General features: G+C 40.8%; 1 protein-coding gene across 1 annotated transcript in view; it reads left to right on the top strand.

The window, feature by feature from the left end:
• The window catches only part of SPTBN5 (spectrin beta, non-erythrocytic 5), a 95749-nt gene that overhangs the window by 46419 nt on the left and 31543 nt on the right, over nucleotides 1-17787 (top strand). The window contains exons 37-41 of the mRNA XM_086894261.1: nucleotides 9884-9988; nucleotides 10956-11141; nucleotides 15056-15211; nucleotides 15849-16040; nucleotides 16656-16751. Coding sequence (XP_086750387.1) covers nucleotides 9884-9988; nucleotides 10956-11141; nucleotides 15056-15211; nucleotides 15849-16040; nucleotides 16656-16751 — 735 coding nt within the window. The remainder of the gene's footprint in view (nucleotides 1-9883; nucleotides 9989-10955; nucleotides 11142-15055; nucleotides 15212-15848; nucleotides 16041-16655; nucleotides 16752-17787) is intronic.

Raw genomic sequence — 17787 nt, 5'->3', positions numbered from 1 at the left:
CTATTACAAAACAGAGTGCACTCACTCTACAAATTCATGAACTGATTGATTGCTGCAATTGTGCTGGGATTAGGCATGCAAACCACATCCATGGCTACCAAACTGAAGGATTGACACAACACTGGAGGACGTTGCACCTCTGGGTCCTTTTTCATTAAGGAAAAATAATTCTCCAAGACCACTGACAGCAAAATATAATGGCTCTCATTTTGCCCTGAGCTCTGTTTTCCACCAGCGCTTTGCCACTGGCACTAAATCCTTTTGGAAACTGATTCTGAGCTGTGACATGCAGTGATACTTAACCCTTTGTGGCACACAGGCCTGGAGCTTTCTGGTACTCCTTCCTTGAAGGAAATGTGTGTTTGCATAATTCCTTATAATCGGTTCTTTCAGTAAGCGTGACCTGCATTCTGGAGCTTGTGGCATGAAACAGAGAGTTTCATCTAGGTTGTGGTTTCTGGAGTAAAATATTACATAGTTCTGCCCACTATTTGTTCCTTATATAGCAAATGACATGATTTTCATTATATCTATCACAATTCCCTACCAAGCAGTGGTACGCCATTGTTAAGCTCCTGCACAGGAGCTTATCAGGGAAAATGTAAACTCTACAAAAGTTTGGCCACTGCATTTTTTCTCTTTTCATTAAATTGATGTCAGCCAACACACAGAGGCACTATCACTGCAGCATCTGCTTTGATGTATGTAATGCAGGAGTAAATGTGTAGGAAGCTATTGTGTGTAGATGATTTTTTCACCCCTCTGTTGTGAGACCTGGTTGCAAAAGTCTGTATTACTCATATATGAAAAGTTAACGCATTTGGCATTTCTGGTATGCCCCCAGCACTTTCTCTACAGGTAAATGGCACTTCATATTACTTCTCAGTTCAGATGAATTTGCCATTGCTATAGGCAATGTGACTTAGGCTGCCACAAAAGTGGTGGGTGTTCATCAGAGGCTAGGTAAATTCTCCTGATGGGATCAGAAACCTCAAGTTTCTTCAGCCAAAACAAAGTCGGAGAAAAAAGGTTATGACCTGGAGGACCATGAAGTGCAGTTCTGCTTTCAGAATCTTTTTCCCATAGTATCCTCTCCATGAACTTCCAGGGAGTCTGGTGTCAGATTTTCCTCGCTGACACTAAGCATCCAGAAGGTGGAACAGTAAAGTGCGGCTACTCGGCTGTCTCTTCACACAGACCACACTTTATAGTCACGCTGGCTTTTGCAGCTGCCACCATCTGCCTTGAGGATCAGAATAAACAGTTTGACAGTGGACTGATGTTCCTTAGCCAATACTTTTGTTTCATGTTTCTGCAGCTGAAGAACTCTTGGAAGAGAAATATATTTGTCTTGGATTGAACTCTGTTACTACTACGTAGAGTTTAAATGTGGCTGCGTAGTGATACAGACAAGCAGGATGATAGGAAAGCAGTTTTTCAAACATGTTTTAAAAAAAAACTCAGCCAGGGTGTCAGCTGAAGATTCTCAAACCATTTTCCCAATGGGAATTTCATCATTTTCTGCTTTCAGAAAGGACAAAAGGAAACACACTTTTAAAAATGATTCCTATCAGGAAAACAAATAGAAGCAATCTCTCCACCCTTTGTGTTTCTTCTGACCTCTGCGTTTGAGTCAAGGCTCGGTTACGTGCATTTCATTTTTTATGTCTGTAAAATGTCTGTGTAAGGAAGCATGTAATAATTTTTCAATCCTATTTTGCCAGCACTTCATATGCCATAGACCAGAAGCAAGAAACAGGGGGAGAAGGCAACAGAGGAGTATTTTAAACTATAAACTACTACTGAGAATTGCTCGTTCATTCACTGTCTGTGCTACTGTGACAGGTTTGACTTTAAGCCAGTATCTTATATTACATCCAAGTTATTTAAACCTTCAAAGGATTTCTGTAGAATATCATCTACCATTGTTCTGTGCTAAAGAAAATAGAGCACATGTGAAGAAAATTAGGCAAACATATATTTTATTTTTATTTTTTTATGAATGCAGTTGTGGAATGGAAATGGAACTTCTGTAGGAACCTCTTGGAAGAGCTGCAAACTGAGATCTCGTCATGCAGAGCCCAGACAATTAACAGCTGAAAAAGGGAAAGAAGGAAAGAGCTTATTTTTGCTTTGAGCAGAAACTGTGTCCAATACTGTCTGCTCTGTTCTGATCTTTTCACAGCAGCAGATCCATTGCTCAGGTTAGCTGCTTTGCTTTTTTTCACGGATGAAATAACAGCAAGTCTGCAGGCTGTCTCTGGCAGGCACTTTTGGCTCCCTCCTACTCTGTCTGCAGTCTCACTGTCAGAACACTCAGGGAGCAGAGCCGTATGCTCCCTAATTTATCTTCCAGCCCATCCCACACTCATATCGCTTTGCAGACATGACAAGAGGTGGTAGCAGTTTTAGAAGAGCTGAGATTTTTTATTTTGAATGTGGATTTTTTTTGTTCATATTTTTCTTCCTGGAGAATGTTTATTCGTCTCTCATTCCTTTGCTTCAGAGGAAGAATGGAAATTTCCAGTGCCAAAAGGAAAAGGATTAGGACTTGGTTTTAAGCACAGGGGAAAAAGCAAGCTTCTGTGTCTTTGAATTTTGCATCATTTAGGACTAAGCTTCAGAATGTCATACAGGGACCATCGCTGCAAACCTTCCTCTGCAACCTACGTCTCCACTGTGGAAGTGCTGCTCTCTTCCTGTAGAACGACCCCACCTCCTCCTTTTGAATCTTCTGTGCAGGTCAGGCCTTTTCAAAAGATGCCAGTGCCAGCTTGGCATCCTCCTACTGGTCAATCAGTGGCCAAGCTTGCTCCAGGAAATGCCGTCTCACCATCCAGCAGTGTGTCTTACTGTTCAAGGCTACATGTCATCCTGGCACACACAGACCAGAGGAGAGATTTTGGGAGCACTAATCACTGTGTCAGTCCTTCTGATGAGACATCCACATGTTCCAGTGCTTGCAAGGATCCCTGGGGACATGGATATGAGAGGTCTGGCACTCAGTCAATATCTGCATCTTACAAGCAATATTCAGAAAGAGAAAAAAGTGTTCATCATATTTCCCCTGGAAAAAGTGATCCCTTGAAGCTTGCTCTCTCCTTGCCTTCAGATGTTCTTTCCTGCAAAGCTCCATCAAGCTGGACATCACGCCTAAACGTTGATCTGTCTGCTATTCCAGCTGCTTCTGTGATCCACAGCAAAAATCTGCATGCATCTCTGGAACCTTGTGATTCACTGCCAGCCCAACAAGGCTGTAGCCAGTGCAATGTCCAAATGTCAGACCTCCACACTTCAATGAAGCTTTACATTTCGACGTGCAGCTTGATGATAAAGCCTTTTCGAGCAGGTTCCCATGGAAGCAGTCATGCTCATTCAAGTCTGCTCATGCCACAATTAGAGAAGGTGCCTGAAACTCCCTCTGGTCTTCCAACACGATCCAAGAAACCAAAGCAAGGTTTCCCTTCAGGTGGGTCACCAGCCCTTCAAATCACAAGATTTCATGTGACTTCCTCCAAGCATTCTGGCCTTCCCCAGCAGACTTTATCCAGAGATGTATGGCTGTCCCCAGCTGTGCTGACTGGAAGAGAAAATTCAGCTAGTGGGAATGAGATCATGAACGAGGATTTAAGTCCAGAGTTGATTGTCTTTCAGAATTACCCTTCATCTAGGCCAGAGTTTAGGAAGACTCCATGTGATGGTCTAACACCTGCTCACCACAAGGTTTCCAAAATCACCCTGGTATTTGCCACTCCTTGGACTGCTATGCCTATCCAGGTGGTAAGAGAATTTAGAAGAAGCCCAAATCCAAAAATCTTTATCAGAACACTTGATTCAGATAGACCTGGTCCACCCTTTCACCCTGTGGAGATTGGGGCTGGCCTCTCTCTATCAGTGAACCCTGTCTGCTGCTCAGGGTTGCTTTCTAGCCATTGGAAAAGATCTGCTTTGAGGCCTTCCCAGGAAACATGCAGTGTCAGAAGCGTATGCCCTGACAACCTTGTGACAAACATACCAGCTCACACCACAGCTTCAACTCACAGAGACACAGAGCGTGACGGGTCTCCGTCTATCGCCGTCAACATTGCATCCTTTGGGTCTGGGAGGAGAGTGGTGAAGATTTGTATTCCATTCTAGGAACAAACAGAAGATCCAAGTTGTGTTTAACCAAGCTGTGTGGATTTCTTTTTGCATGGATCCTGCCATGTTCCAACTCCCTGAAGATGACTTGCAAGACAATGATAAAGCTACTTGTGTTCTGCTGTGACCAAGGCTGCAGCTGCAGCCTGATCCATGCCCAGTGAAGATAAGGACTCTGCTCTAATTGAGCACTTAACCAGAGATCCATTTTAACCCTTAGAGTGCTGTTGTTAACACAGCATACAGCTGCTTACAGACTTTGCATGATTGGGCCATAGTGCTCAGCACTTTGGAGGCTTCAGAGCCAAGAGCTGGTTTTCCTCTCAGCTAGGTTGGACTTGATGGTCTCAAAGGTCTTTTCCAACCTAGTTAATTTTGTGATTCTGTAGTCAGTCTGGGACCTGGAAAAAATCCTCAGTGTTGTTTTCCTCAGTTCTTTTCTGTTTCACTGTTTTCATTTTCTTATTTGTCAAATTATGGTGTATTTCTAAATGTTAAATTCCTGGGTTTATAACTTTAAAAGTAAGGCTTGTTTTCAAAAGCCAAAGTATTTAAGTATGTAGAAAGAAATCACTTTTTTCCCCTCTTAGAAAAGGAGAGGTACCACCCTTTCCTGAGGGAAACAAAGGGAATTTAACATCCACAGCACATCAAATCTGGATATCCCAGCAAAGTTTCTAGCAGTGAAACTATGGGAAGTTTCAGAGCTGCTTTCAGACAAATATTTCATAAGTAAATATGTAAATGATGATGTTATATGGGTGTAGATTCCGGTCTAACACCAAATACTTACAGGGTAGGGATCAATATTGTGCATTTTGAAGAAGGAGGAAATAGTTGTGAAGAAGCAAACATAACAGTTATCAGAAAAACACCGGTTTTATCTCTGTGTTTTTCCCATATATATTTCCAATATCAGATAACTATATTCTTATGCCAAGGAGACAGTATGCAGTATGGGGAGGGAAGGAAATTTTAAATGCATTCAACATTAGAATTTTGCATATAGATGGTGAGGACAGCTGTCAATAATACAGGGATGTCAGTATGATAGAAAAAACGTATGTTTTCTTTTTATAAACAACTTCAGTGTGTTTTATTCCTTGTGTGGTTATAGTATAATACCTTCTTACCACTTTTACTGAAATGAAGCATAGTAAAACATTTCTGTGAACTTTATATAGTCATGGTATCATGAACACTTACTTTGTTAAAGCAAATTTATGATTATTTTAATTATTATTTCTAGTATTTACTTTTATCAGAATTAAGTCAAATCAAACTTTATTCTTCTCCGTCTTGACATATAGCTTGGACTTGCTTACATGCCTTAAGTGGAGTCTTTTAAATCTGATAATTCAGGCTTTTAGTACATGGTTAGAACAGAAAGATTTTCTGTCGTGTTCCAGCAATCTCAGCAGCAAGCCTGTGGCAGGCAGTGAGGGGCAAAATCTGTGGAGCTTGTTATACTGTGAAGAGCAAAAGAAGAAGAAGGAAATGAATTTGCACAAATACTTAAAATACATTTTATTCCAGAGAAATAAAAACTGCTCTTCTTGGAATACAAATTTCTTTTGGGGCTGTGTCATTTTCCAGTGCATATAAATGTGAAGTTGTGGCATCTAGACAACATAGTTATGTTAATAACTGAAATGTTTAATTTGGTATTTCTCCAAAAGCTAGAGCTGGCAGATGCTGTCACATAACTGTGTAAATAGCATTGGTTTATTTTAAATAATTTTTTTTTAATTGGACTTTGCTTTTAATTCTGAATTAACTTGTATGAAAGAGGTCTTTCTGGCAGCAACTATGCAATGAACTCAGAAATGACGAAAAACTCCAGTTCAGTAGGATTAAAAACTGTTTCTATGCTTTACATTGCTCATAACTTGAAAATTTATTCCAGAAAATCTCAGAAATCTCAAAAACCATTTTGTGGTTTTAAGCATCTTTGAAAGTCCTCACTCGAAAAGGAATCTGTTTTATAGTGAGTGGCCAAGTCTTTTACACTTTCTGTGGCTGAATATTAAATTCCCAGTGATGGGCCGTGATTCCTAATAGAAATAAACTTGAAAGAAAGTTTGTAACTGCTTATTGCAGGTTACCCGAGGAGAGCTGTGCAGTGTTTTATACTTGAAATCAATGTGTCTCATTCAGAGTAGGAGTTAGGAGACCTGTCTAAAAGTGTGCCAGAAAGTGAAGTAATTGGCAACAGGCCAGCATTGTGGTGTGGGAGCCTGTTTTTATTCTGCTTTCAGATTGGTATAACAAATGCTTAAATGAAAAAAAATGTTGTGGTTCTGATTAGAGCAATGGCTGTCAGAAGACTTCTGTGTAAAAGACAAATGGAATATGTTTACCTCAGCGGCTCTCCAGGCAGCAGCACTGCAGGTGCTACAGGGGCTGCTCTCCTCTGAGCACATTGCCATTGCCTCCCCTGCAACATAAGCAGCCACTTCCCTTCTGCAGAAATTTTCTTTCTGAGCACCAGTTTTCCTACTCAGTGTCAAAACCTTGGTTGCCAAGGGCACATGCACAGACTTCTTCTTGGAGGACTTAGTTCAAAGCTTTCAGTAGCCAGGAGGACCTTTGCCCACTGCTGTAACATCCAAAAGAATTGAGCTTTCAATGCCCACTGTCACTTGTGCTCAGTGGATTTCAGTGGGAGCAAGGCACTGAGCTCTCCGGTGGCAGCTGCTTATGAGTCACCACCCCACACCCCTGCTCTCAGGTATCTCTCTTCTCTTTCTCTAAGGAAAATAACCATCTTCCCTTGCCTTTTTCTTCCGTCAGAGACATACAAGCAGGAAGACTAATAGCTGACCCTTTCCTCAGGTATCAGTTTCACTGCTAACAGCTACTAAATAGAAGTCCCAGAGGTAAATAATTTTTGACCAGAAATGGTAGATAACTCACAATATATATCAAGAAGCTACAGAATTTTTAAAACAGGGTTTAAAACACCAAAATAGAGATGCAGCATGTGGCTCTGTGTCAGTGGTGAAAATACAGATGGCAATTATAAGTGGTTTAATAAAGCATTACAGTAGATAGACCTGGAGCCTACACATTTTTCTTCTGAAGTGCAAACTAAATCCAGTAACACTCTAAAAAGATCTCTCTCATTTAATACACTTGATAAGTAGGATAGATCAAAGGATTAAAGTTTGAATGACAGAGTATCCGCCTTCTGGTGGGGGCTGTGTGTAACACACAGAGACATAGCAGAGGTATTAATGTATTTCTTTAGACATTCTGGTGAATTATGGGCCAGACTTACTCTAAACTTCATCCTGTTGTACAGTGGCCTTTCTCTCTTCATGACTGCAATTACTGTGATGGGAATGGATTAGCACAGAGCAGTTTGAAAGTCTGGCCTGCACATTATATTTGTTTGTGCATTTTCCTGTATAGGCAAAATATTCACAGCTCAAAAATGGGCCAGAACATCAGGCTGAGTCTGGCTGTCAGTCCTCTTATCCACAGCTCCCAAGGAGGGCTGAGTGGTGGCAGCAGTAAAAAGTCCATTAAGCAGCTGAACATCAAATGTCAAAGCAAGGTAGTGGCTGAAATATGGGGTCTGTCCAAAGCAATCAGGGCAGGATCAGTGCACCTCAATGCAGCTCAGGAGGGACTGATGGCCAGGGCTGAGCTGAGAGATTCCCAGATGGGAGCAGGAGTCCATCCAGGGCCCTTAGTGCTGTCAGACCCTGGCAAGTAGGTGTGGAGTACCCTGCACATGTGTTCAAGCTTGGGAAGCCTCTCCTGCAGAAGATGCCCTGTGGGGTTAAGCAGTTGTCCAGAGAATAAACATCATGGCTGGTTTTATAAAGCAGCTGTCAAAGAACATCTTTTCCCTCTTATAAAAAAACACTCTGTAAGACTGCTACAGGACTGTGACATTTTGCACAAGGGTGATCTCTCTTGATCACTCTAGATGTTTGGGTTTTTTTACCATGCACATCTATGGCTTAAAGGCACAGATTTACCCATATCCTTTACTAGCCCATTTCCAAAATGTTTAGCAGTTGTTTCACTGATTCTGTTCTGCTTCTTTCTTGCCTTGTAATTCTTTCACATTATATAATTGATCTCAAATCTTCTACAATCTGTTATTTGCACTTTACCTTGTCAAAATTACTGATTGGAATTTCTCATCCTTGTCCAAAGACTTGTGATTCCATGAGCTCACAAAATGGATTACACATTACACAATGCTGATAAATGCAATCCCTCACAGTGGTCTGATTTCCCAAAGTCTGTCCAACCATAGTCACTTCAGTGTGAACCTTATCCATGGATAGTCTTTGCTCATGTCCTGTCAGAGGCTACGAGTGGGGATTTTATCCTGCTGTTGTCTCATCACTGAACAAGAAAAAAGCCTTTGGGCAATTGCATCCAATGAAAAATAATAAATTCCTGTCAACCTGAAGAAAAGCATAATTTTTACTTGCTAATAGATAACTATATTCTTTACTCTTTTGCATTTGGCAAAACTAAGTATAACAAAATATATGAGACAATTAACTGGGCAATCATTTTTCTTGACACCAGAACAGAGTAAGGGAGCACTGCAATGCCTTTGAGACGTGTGTGAATTAGTTGGAAAATGTGCACACTTGCACAATGTTAAAAGGTGCAGAGGTCAGATTTCTTAAAACCACATTTTTTATTTTGGACTAAAGTCTCTCTGCATCAGAGACTGGCAGAACAGAGAATAAATAAAATCAGTGCAGATAAGTTGGAATGATGGCCTGAAAAAATGACAAATGTAATGCACGTGGTACAGGTGCAAGCTGTGAAATCTTTTCAGGTGCAATACAGAAGGGGGGCAAGCTGGTCTGACAGCACTTCTGAAAACTTTCTGGAAGATCATAGCAAGGTGAACTTGAGTTCATTGTGTTGTATAAAAGAAAAGCACTATATATAGGCACATGCTGAAGATTGCAGCTTGAAAGGCACTCTGCTGTCTTCCCAATCTTCACTCGGGCAGCTTTATTGCTTATTGCCACTTGTTACATCAAGTCTCAAAACAAGTGGAAATGGAGAAAACCCAGAGGAGAGCAATAAGAATAATCAGAACCAAAAAGACAGAGATGTTGTGGAATGATTGATCAGATCACTGTAGTTTTAGCCGTGAGAAGACAGAAATCCTCTCACGCAGAAGGTCTACAAACGTGAACAAGGCTGGAGCAAATGTAAAAAGGAATGAACTCCTGAGTGTGAGGAAGAGGGCAGTATGTAACTAGCTGTAGCAATAGCCATGCTTTTTCAGGCTAGATGTCTGAAAAACCGTGCTAATTGTTGAGGTACTGGTTTAAGTACCTCAGTACTCAACCAGTGCTTTAAAGCACTGGTGTAAGTTGCTCAGGGAGGCTGCAATGATGCTCTGTTACGGAATCTCTTCTAGGACAGAATCATATGGACATCTGTCAGACATGACAGTGGTCTTGCTTGGGATTATAAGGATGGCTTAGACCTCTGGAATTCACTGCCTTGTCACTTGGTGGTTGTGATAAGGACTGACAGGTCACTTTCCTTAGGCAGACCTGTTAATGCTTCACTTTCTTGCTCAGGACCGTGGACTTCTAATAATTAATTTCTGTCTTCTGTTGCATCCTGCTCCTTTTTTTCCCTCTCAATTGTACTCCCAGCAGCAGAGTTAACACCTCTTCTCCCATTTATGAATCAAGATTATGGGATAATTAATTCACTGAGGAAAATAATAAACTTCTTTTTATAGGTTTATTTGAAAAGCAGTGACCTCGGAAGGTCTGTAGATGAAGTAGAGCAACTGATAAGGAAACATGAGGCTTTTGAGAAGCTTCTGGCATCACAGGATGAGAAGGTAAAACAATAAACAACAAATATTCTACCGGCTAGAATTCTATGAGCCAAAATTATAAATATAATTTTTTTTTAAATATGGTAACACTGAATTGGTAACAAGTGTGAAATGCCTGATATGCTTGAACAAAAGATAAAAAGGGGAAGCTTAGGGAAATAAGAGGCAGAGCACTGGAGAACAACTGTTAAAACACTCCATGCCCAGGTCTATGCAGCAGATAGGAAAACCACTCAGTAAGCTGAACAGGGGGACTTACAAGAATTTAAAAGCAGGCCATATTGTATTATGGATATCAGAAGTTTCTGCCTTTTTTCATTAAAAAAAATTTGACTTTTAAAGCAAGTAAAATAGAGCAGGTGTTTTACAAAACACAGTAGGTATTTTGACATTAAAAAAGTTGTCAATATGCACTTGGTATACAACGGCTGTAGCAAATGGGCAGCCTCTCTGCACCTTTGGAATAGACACTGAATTGCTCACCTGTGTAAAGGAATCTGCCTGGCTGGTGGCCACGGCTGTAACTCACCCAGGGCAGAGCTAAGCTTAAATCTGTGGCTGTGCCTGGCTTCCCCAGAATGAACTCCCAGGACTCCTGCCAGCTCCCTGCCAGACTGATTGCTCATTTTGAGAGCTGTATTACAACACCTGGTTTCCAGAAAGCAATAAAATCTGAGCACTCATGGGCATCATGCTTGCTTCATGATTCCTTGCACTGGACAATCAGTGGCATATAGGGACTCCTGAAGCTACAATTTTAATTAATTTATGTAGCTGGGATGTACCAGCAACAGTAATGTCAGAGATGTAACATAGTACAGGTTGAGGGGGAATGTTGGTTAACTTGTCCCTGTTGTTCTTGGTTCACTACAGAAAAAATGAGACTATTTTAGCTATGAAAGGAGTTTATTTTGTTTCTTTCACACCACTTGGAAGCATAAAAGTAATTTGAGATGTGTTGCCTCCTCAGATGATGTCTCTTCAAGAACAGGCAAGCAGATTGGAAAAGGCTGATGGACTAGAGGGGCAAAAGATTCAACACAAACTGAATGTCATTCACGAGAGAAAGCGTCAGATCAAGGATCTATCCCAGAGCAGGAGAGAGAAGCTGCAGACTGCCCTTCTTCTGGAACTTTTCTACCAAAACTTGGAAGAGGTAAGAGGGTTTTAGACTGGGATGGGGATGTAAAGCAGAGGAACTGCCTACCTCTGTTGTGTGAAGTGCTCACTCTTGCCAGACATTATCAGGTGGATGGATGATCTACTCTGGTGTGGCAACTCCTGCCACATTCATGCAAAAGGATGCTCCAATGTCATTCCTGTTACTATACTATTGTCATGGAATTGTGCCCATTACAGCCATTTCACTCATCAAAAGCTCTGCTAAAATAAAACAGTTGAAAGGAAAACTGCAGGCTAATACATATTTTTGATTTGGTGAGAAAGAAAATGCATTTCAAATCAGGATGAACACAAAGTGGAAAGCCTGGGCATCAAGCTTTATTTGTGTTCCTTGAAGGCCTTCAAAACACTGCTGTGACTCAGCATAGCTCTTGAGCTACTGTAGACTGGCCTCTGCAGAACATGCTGGTCTCTGTCTCCTGTTCTGGCCTTAGTCCTGTAACTGAGTAGCTCTGCTCTGTCACTACTGTTGGAAAGACAAACTAGGTCAGCCGTTCAAAGGGCAGCATAACATGTGTGACTGAGAACTGTGCTGGCACAAACAAGAGCACACAGACCCAGGGGCACATTTTCAAGCACTCTTGCTGGTCTGGTATCCACCCCTTCTGCTGCTTTGTCCCATGGAATGTCCTCAATGGTTTGCAAAACCAGAGCTATACCTTTTCTTTTTCCTTCTCCTTTTTCTCTTTTTCCTTTTCCTTTTTTTCTTTTTTCTATTTCTATTCCTATTTCTATTTCTTTTTCTCTCTTTTTCTTTTTTCTCTTCCTTTTTCATTTAATAAAATTTATTAGAAATTATTAATACACCCAAATATTAACTTGTATTATTTGGTTATACTGTTACTATCCCATGATATGAAAGTAATGAAAATCCACCAGTAATGGTCAGTCCACCTTTTGGACTAGCAGAGGGGAGTGGATGGACTGGATGGTGCATTGCACAGGGGTGATAATTTCAGAAGAGCAATTTCCCAAAATCCTCTTGGTAGAGAAATTGTCAATGCCCTTCTAGAGATGCAGTCAACCCATTAGGTAGGAATAGTTATGCATTTCTTTCCATCTCTCTGTAATTGTCAAATCAGTGCTTGGGCTGGGGTTCCCCTTCATTCTTGAATCACAAGCTTAGTGCACAAGATTTGGCCCTGCATAGTGAAGAACATTTCCCTATTCTCATCCACTTTCTCCACGTAAATTCAGCCAAGAGTTCTTTGGGGAACTTTTGCTCTCAGGATATGTGCTCATTTACCTCACCAACCTAGAATCATTGCCTAATGCTGTAGAATGTGAATTTCACCAAGCAGATAAAAAAACCAAAAATCTTATAATAATATCTTCCTTTCTCTTTGTTGGAGAGAATGGAACGTTTAAATTTATTTTAATTACATTCTGGGTGTGTACAAGTTTGTTTATGAGAAAGGTCCCCACAAGAATGTTAAATTCGGAGATGTGTTTTGAGTTTGACTGTGAAATCAATGAGGTCATTGCTTATTCTTACCTCGTAAGAGAACCAAACCCATAGCTCAGGTCCCGCTCCCCTGAAAACTCTCTGTCCTGCAAACATGTTAAATAATTTCTATTGATCAAACTGAATATTTTGTGTCAGCAGAAATTAGTGATCATTGTCATCATTAAAATTCTTCTAGTTATTCTCTAGAAGCAAATACATAGAGAACACATTAGTACAATGACCCACAATAATCAACTCAAGAGATCACATGCAGTTTACAAAACAAGACTCACCCTTCTAAAGTAGAAATATGGTGCTTTTGTCTCATGTAAAGCGAGACAGATTTATAAACTACCTTATTGCCAAAAAATCTGTAGCTCAGTGTTAATCTGGAAGACAAATGAGAAGTTGCTACTCAGAAATACTGAGTATTTATTTTTATAAATATTTAAATTTAAATTATATTTAAATCTGTATTTAAATTATTGCAGAGGGAATATTATAAAGTTAAAAGTTTTTGACTTATAAAGCTGGCTCCAGGTTTTAACGCTGGCTTTGAAACTTGCTCATGATATTAGTAGTACTTTCTTTCCCTTTCATCCTGTACATAAGAATAAAAAAGCATTTACATGTTTATGTCAGGGGAATGGGAGAGAGAATTAGTTTTTTCTAGATGTCTGGAGTAGGCACATCCCTTTATATGCTTTGCATACTTCTGTTATTAAAAAATCAGTGTAATTTATGGTTTGTACTCGTGAGGTTACAGTAACTGATCTTTTGAAAGAGTAAGTTTCTAAATTGGTAGTCCCCACATTTTTTAATTACTCCCATAGAAATAAGTCTGGTCTTGTGCCTGCACTGAGCATAACACTAGTTTTTCTGTTGTCTTCACTGAAGTAAAAATGGCTGCCCAGACAACCCTTAAATCTTTCCATAGAAAGATCTTGGGAAAACAGATCAGCTTTGCTTCACATCTGAAAGGTGGCACCAGGCCAGGAGAAGGATCCCTCACTCTCTAGAGCCATCTTAAACAAGCCTTAAAATAAACCAAGGCACTAAGAGTTCAGATGTTCAGTCTATCATTAAAGTCACTGCTTCTAATTAAAAAGTAGGAGAGAAATTGACCTTGAAGTGGCTTTATCCTGGGGATTGGTTTGTTTCTCATTCCAGCCATATGGATGAGCCTCCCATTCAAATGAAGAGTCACTTGAGTGACACTGAAGCACGAATGTGTGCCTGGGAATGGGAGAAGGCCATCAAGGAGGGTGTTGGAAATGAAAGCAGCACATGACAATGTGTAGCCCTTACTAAGTTTGACATGGCCTGTTTGGGTCTCTAACTGTGCTTTGGAGGGAAACAGTTTCTGGAGAGCAGGCTGCTAGAGAATGTTGTTTCTGTTATTGTTTGTAGAATCTCAGCAGCTGAAAAAACATTTCAAATCATTAATTAACAGACAAAATCCTCCAGCTGACAAGTCTTGTGTGCACGTAGCACACAGATCTGCAAGGACAGCCAGGATATTTTGAAATTAATAAAGCTGCCCTTCAATTAGCAGTTTTTGTGTTGTCAAAGCATTACATTACTTCAGTGCTCTGAGGACAACAGGATCAGTTACAACATTATATCAAGTGTTCAGCTCTCAGTGCTTTGATAGATAGAAAATATTTCCTTCAGTGCTAGGGGCTAAAGTTCAGCAGAACTTAAAGAAAACTGTGGGAAAGTTGGTTTCCTATTCTTCATTTTATTCTGCATGTTTTAAAATCCCCTTAAAAATAATTTCCTAAGAGAAACGCGTAACTTTTGCTTTGTTAGCTCTCACAAATCACCTGCTTTTCTGAATCTGATATTTCTGACCAGATAACTTTGAATTTTATGAAGTATAAAAGCAAATATAGTTGCATTTCCTTCCAAATAATCTGACTACTGCTTGGGCCCCATCAGCAAATCTTTGCATTTGCATTGCATTTTCCATTTAGGTCTCCCAACACCACTGACATGAGGAAATGTTAGTGCTGTTTTATAGGTGAGGCACTGAATTCTAACGAATCTTTGCCCATTTTGCAGGTAGGTCAATGGCAGAGATACCAAATGAAATTCAGAGCCCTAAAACCCCAGACTCAGTGATCATAATCTCACTTTAAATGTCATGCTCTCTACATAATCTAGAAGACTGTATAATCTGCCTTGTGATAAAATCTGAGGTATTCAAGGAATTTTTCATTACTCCTGTGGTCAGATAAAAATCAGTTTCATTCCGACCTGCTTTTAACAAAGTAGAATAAGTTCAGAAACTGGAGATCCACCCACCTCAGCTGTCAGCTCCCACTCAATCTGTCCAGCCCAGGTACAGACACTTGCACAGGATGGTGACATATCCTGGGAGGAGGCCCCAGGATCCCAGGTGGCTGTTGTGCTAACTCGGGTGCCTCTCAACGTTGCAGGCAGAAGATTGGATCAGTGAGCGCATGCAGAAGCTGGAGGACCCTTCCACACAAGACCCCAGCAATCTGCAGGACAAGATGAAGCTGCTGCAGAAACATCAGGTCTTTGAGGCAGAGATTCTAGCAAATGAAGAAATCATCACAGCTGTTAATAAGGTGACCCTCTCACTCTGTTAGTGTTTTTAAAGATTATTACTGCTCATCCAAAGATGGACAGATTGATGAAAGGTAAAGGAAGAGTAGTTTGGTCATCACTTCTGCATCAATTATCCCACTGGTGTGACAAGAACCCAGTTGATTTGCCATGGAAATGTAATGCTGTTAATTTACAGCAAGGAGATACTTCATTTGCTCCACCCAGGAGCTTCCGTCTTTCCTTATAGCCTAAATAGGAAAATACACACTGAGTTCTTCCTTGTCTGACATGATTAATCCTACAAAAGGCAAAGAGGATTTCATGCCAAATTTGTGAATATTCTTGTTGGAACTGGGTGAATCATATAGCTAAAGGGCACAGTCATCTGTAATATCTCGCTTGGCGCTCCCATTCCATGAATATCTTCCTTGGCAGGGAAATATTCAAATCCCTGTGTTCCATGATTCTCAATTCCCTCCACATGTAAAAGCTTTCCAGCTGGCTTTATCATGTGGGTGATAAGAATTTATATAAGTAATCTGTTGCTCAATCCAGGTTAGGAAGGTGAAAGAATCCTCCTAGGAAAGTCATGAAACATAGTAATCCCATTAAAAATGAGGCAACTTTAACTTCTAATTTCTTCTTCTGAATGTGAAGAAAGGAGAAGCCCTGGTATCAAAAGGCCACCCAAAATCAGGAGAGATCCGTCGCCAAGTCCGCGTGCTTCAGGAACACTGGGAGAAGTTGAAGAGAGCTGTTGCTGCTCGTGGAAAGATGCTGGAGGACAGTCGGGACTTCCTAGAATTTCTCCAGAAGGTGGACCAGGTGGAAGCCTGGATCAGGGAGAAGGCAAGTGGATTTTAGTATTTAACCCAAGCAGCACACTAAAAACTTGACATTTAGCAATGACATTCTGTGTCATCTTCCAGGATATATGCCTAGTGACTTTTGTCTGGAAGAATCATGACATGTTCTACAAACAATATGAAAGGAATGACTGAAAAAATTCTATGGAGTCTGTCCATACCAGAGTCAACTGGGCAGTATTAGCACAATCTTCTCATGTGAACTGTGCACATGAAGAGTTTGTGATTATTTGTGGCCCTCTCATGTGTCTCTACTTAGACAAAGAAATGAAAGCAGATAAGAATGGAAGACACTTGAAGCATTGGGCAGCTGGCCTTCACTCTCATTGTATATCAAATCTGGAAGTTTCTCTTTGCAGGGGTGAAGGAAGAATGACTTTCATTTAGAGGCTGCTTCCGTAGCCAGTAGTAGATCAAAAAGGGAGTTGGGACCAAGTCTCATAATTATCTAAAGATCAGAAGAAACTGTTTCAGAAGCTGTAGGTTGGTGATTTATAGACACATCACAGAAGTTACTGCATCAGGATAAGCATTGGGAGTTGCTGTGGTCTTGTACTCTTTTCCTAAATATTTGTCTGTTTGCTGCTTATTTCCCTAGGAGGTCATGATTAATGTAGGTGATGTGGGAAATGACTATGAACACTGCCTGCAGCTCAAGAAAAAGCTGAATGAGTTCCGTGGAGCAACATCAGGGGTAAGAGGTGTTTTCTGTGCTCATGTCGTGCATGGCTGCAAGCAGCAGGTAACTTTTCAGTCCAGTTAATAAATACAGTTCCAGTGCCCTGAGGAGGTGTAAGACCAAAGTGATAGGAACATCACTACCTCAAAAGTCATTTTAAAAGACTGAATTTTCTCCTATTATGCCTTCTGCTTTGAAGATGTCTAGGCAGGACTGTCAGCCACTCCTGACAACCTAACATTTCAGACTGCATTAAATGACTCACTGTGTGAGCCTGAATTTGAGCAGATTTTGTTTGGTTCATGTCGTCTGCAAAGTCGCAGTGACTTCCATCCAAAAGCGATTTAAAAATGTGTGTTTCAGCCATGCTTGTTTGACTCTGAGAACTGATCTGGACCTTCCATGAACAAGCCTGTAAAAAAAACAGTTCTCTATTTCTATCCTCTATTTCTCCATTTTCCTTCTCCTGAGGAATGGTCTCATTCTCATACTCCTTCATCCAAATTAAGCACATAAATCTGGGGGCCTCTGTTTATATACACACATGTGGTTACTCATGAATCATAACGTTAATAACCAGACATTTAGTAAAACAGAGCAGTGGTTTACGCTTTGGATAACAGTCATGTGACAAGACAGCTGCACTCTTCACCTTTCAATGCTGAGATCTCTGTCCTTCTTTTGTGGTGCTGAGTCACGACAGCTGCCTCTCCTGCCCCCAGTGAGATGTGCCGACTTAGGCACCAAACCTGGGAGCAGGGAGACAAGGGAGCCTCCTTGTCATGTGTTCAGCTCCCCCTGTGTGAGGCCATATATTGAGGGGATGCAATTGCAGCAACCTCTTGTTCTCTCTCTGTTTGTGTGAACTGCTACAGATGAGGACTAAGAGGTCTGTGTGTCACACAGGAAAGATTACTGCGCTGATTTGCTAGTCTGGAAATTGCTGGAAAGGTCTGGGAAAAGATGTGTTAGGAATTTGTGAGTGATGCTTATTCCAATGTAGTCTCCTAATATTCTTCATCCTTCATTTGCCTGTTATCTTTTTGTTGAT

Source organism: Cyanistes caeruleus, chromosome 6 (genome assembly GCF_971803275.1).
Source record: "Cyanistes caeruleus chromosome 6, bCyaCae1.hap1.1, whole genome shotgun sequence".
Lineage (NCBI taxonomy): Eukaryota > Metazoa > Chordata > Aves > Passeriformes > Paridae > Cyanistes > Cyanistes caeruleus.
The sequence above is the reverse complement of the archived record's forward strand: the minus strand, read 5'-3'. Positions and strand labels throughout refer to the sequence as shown.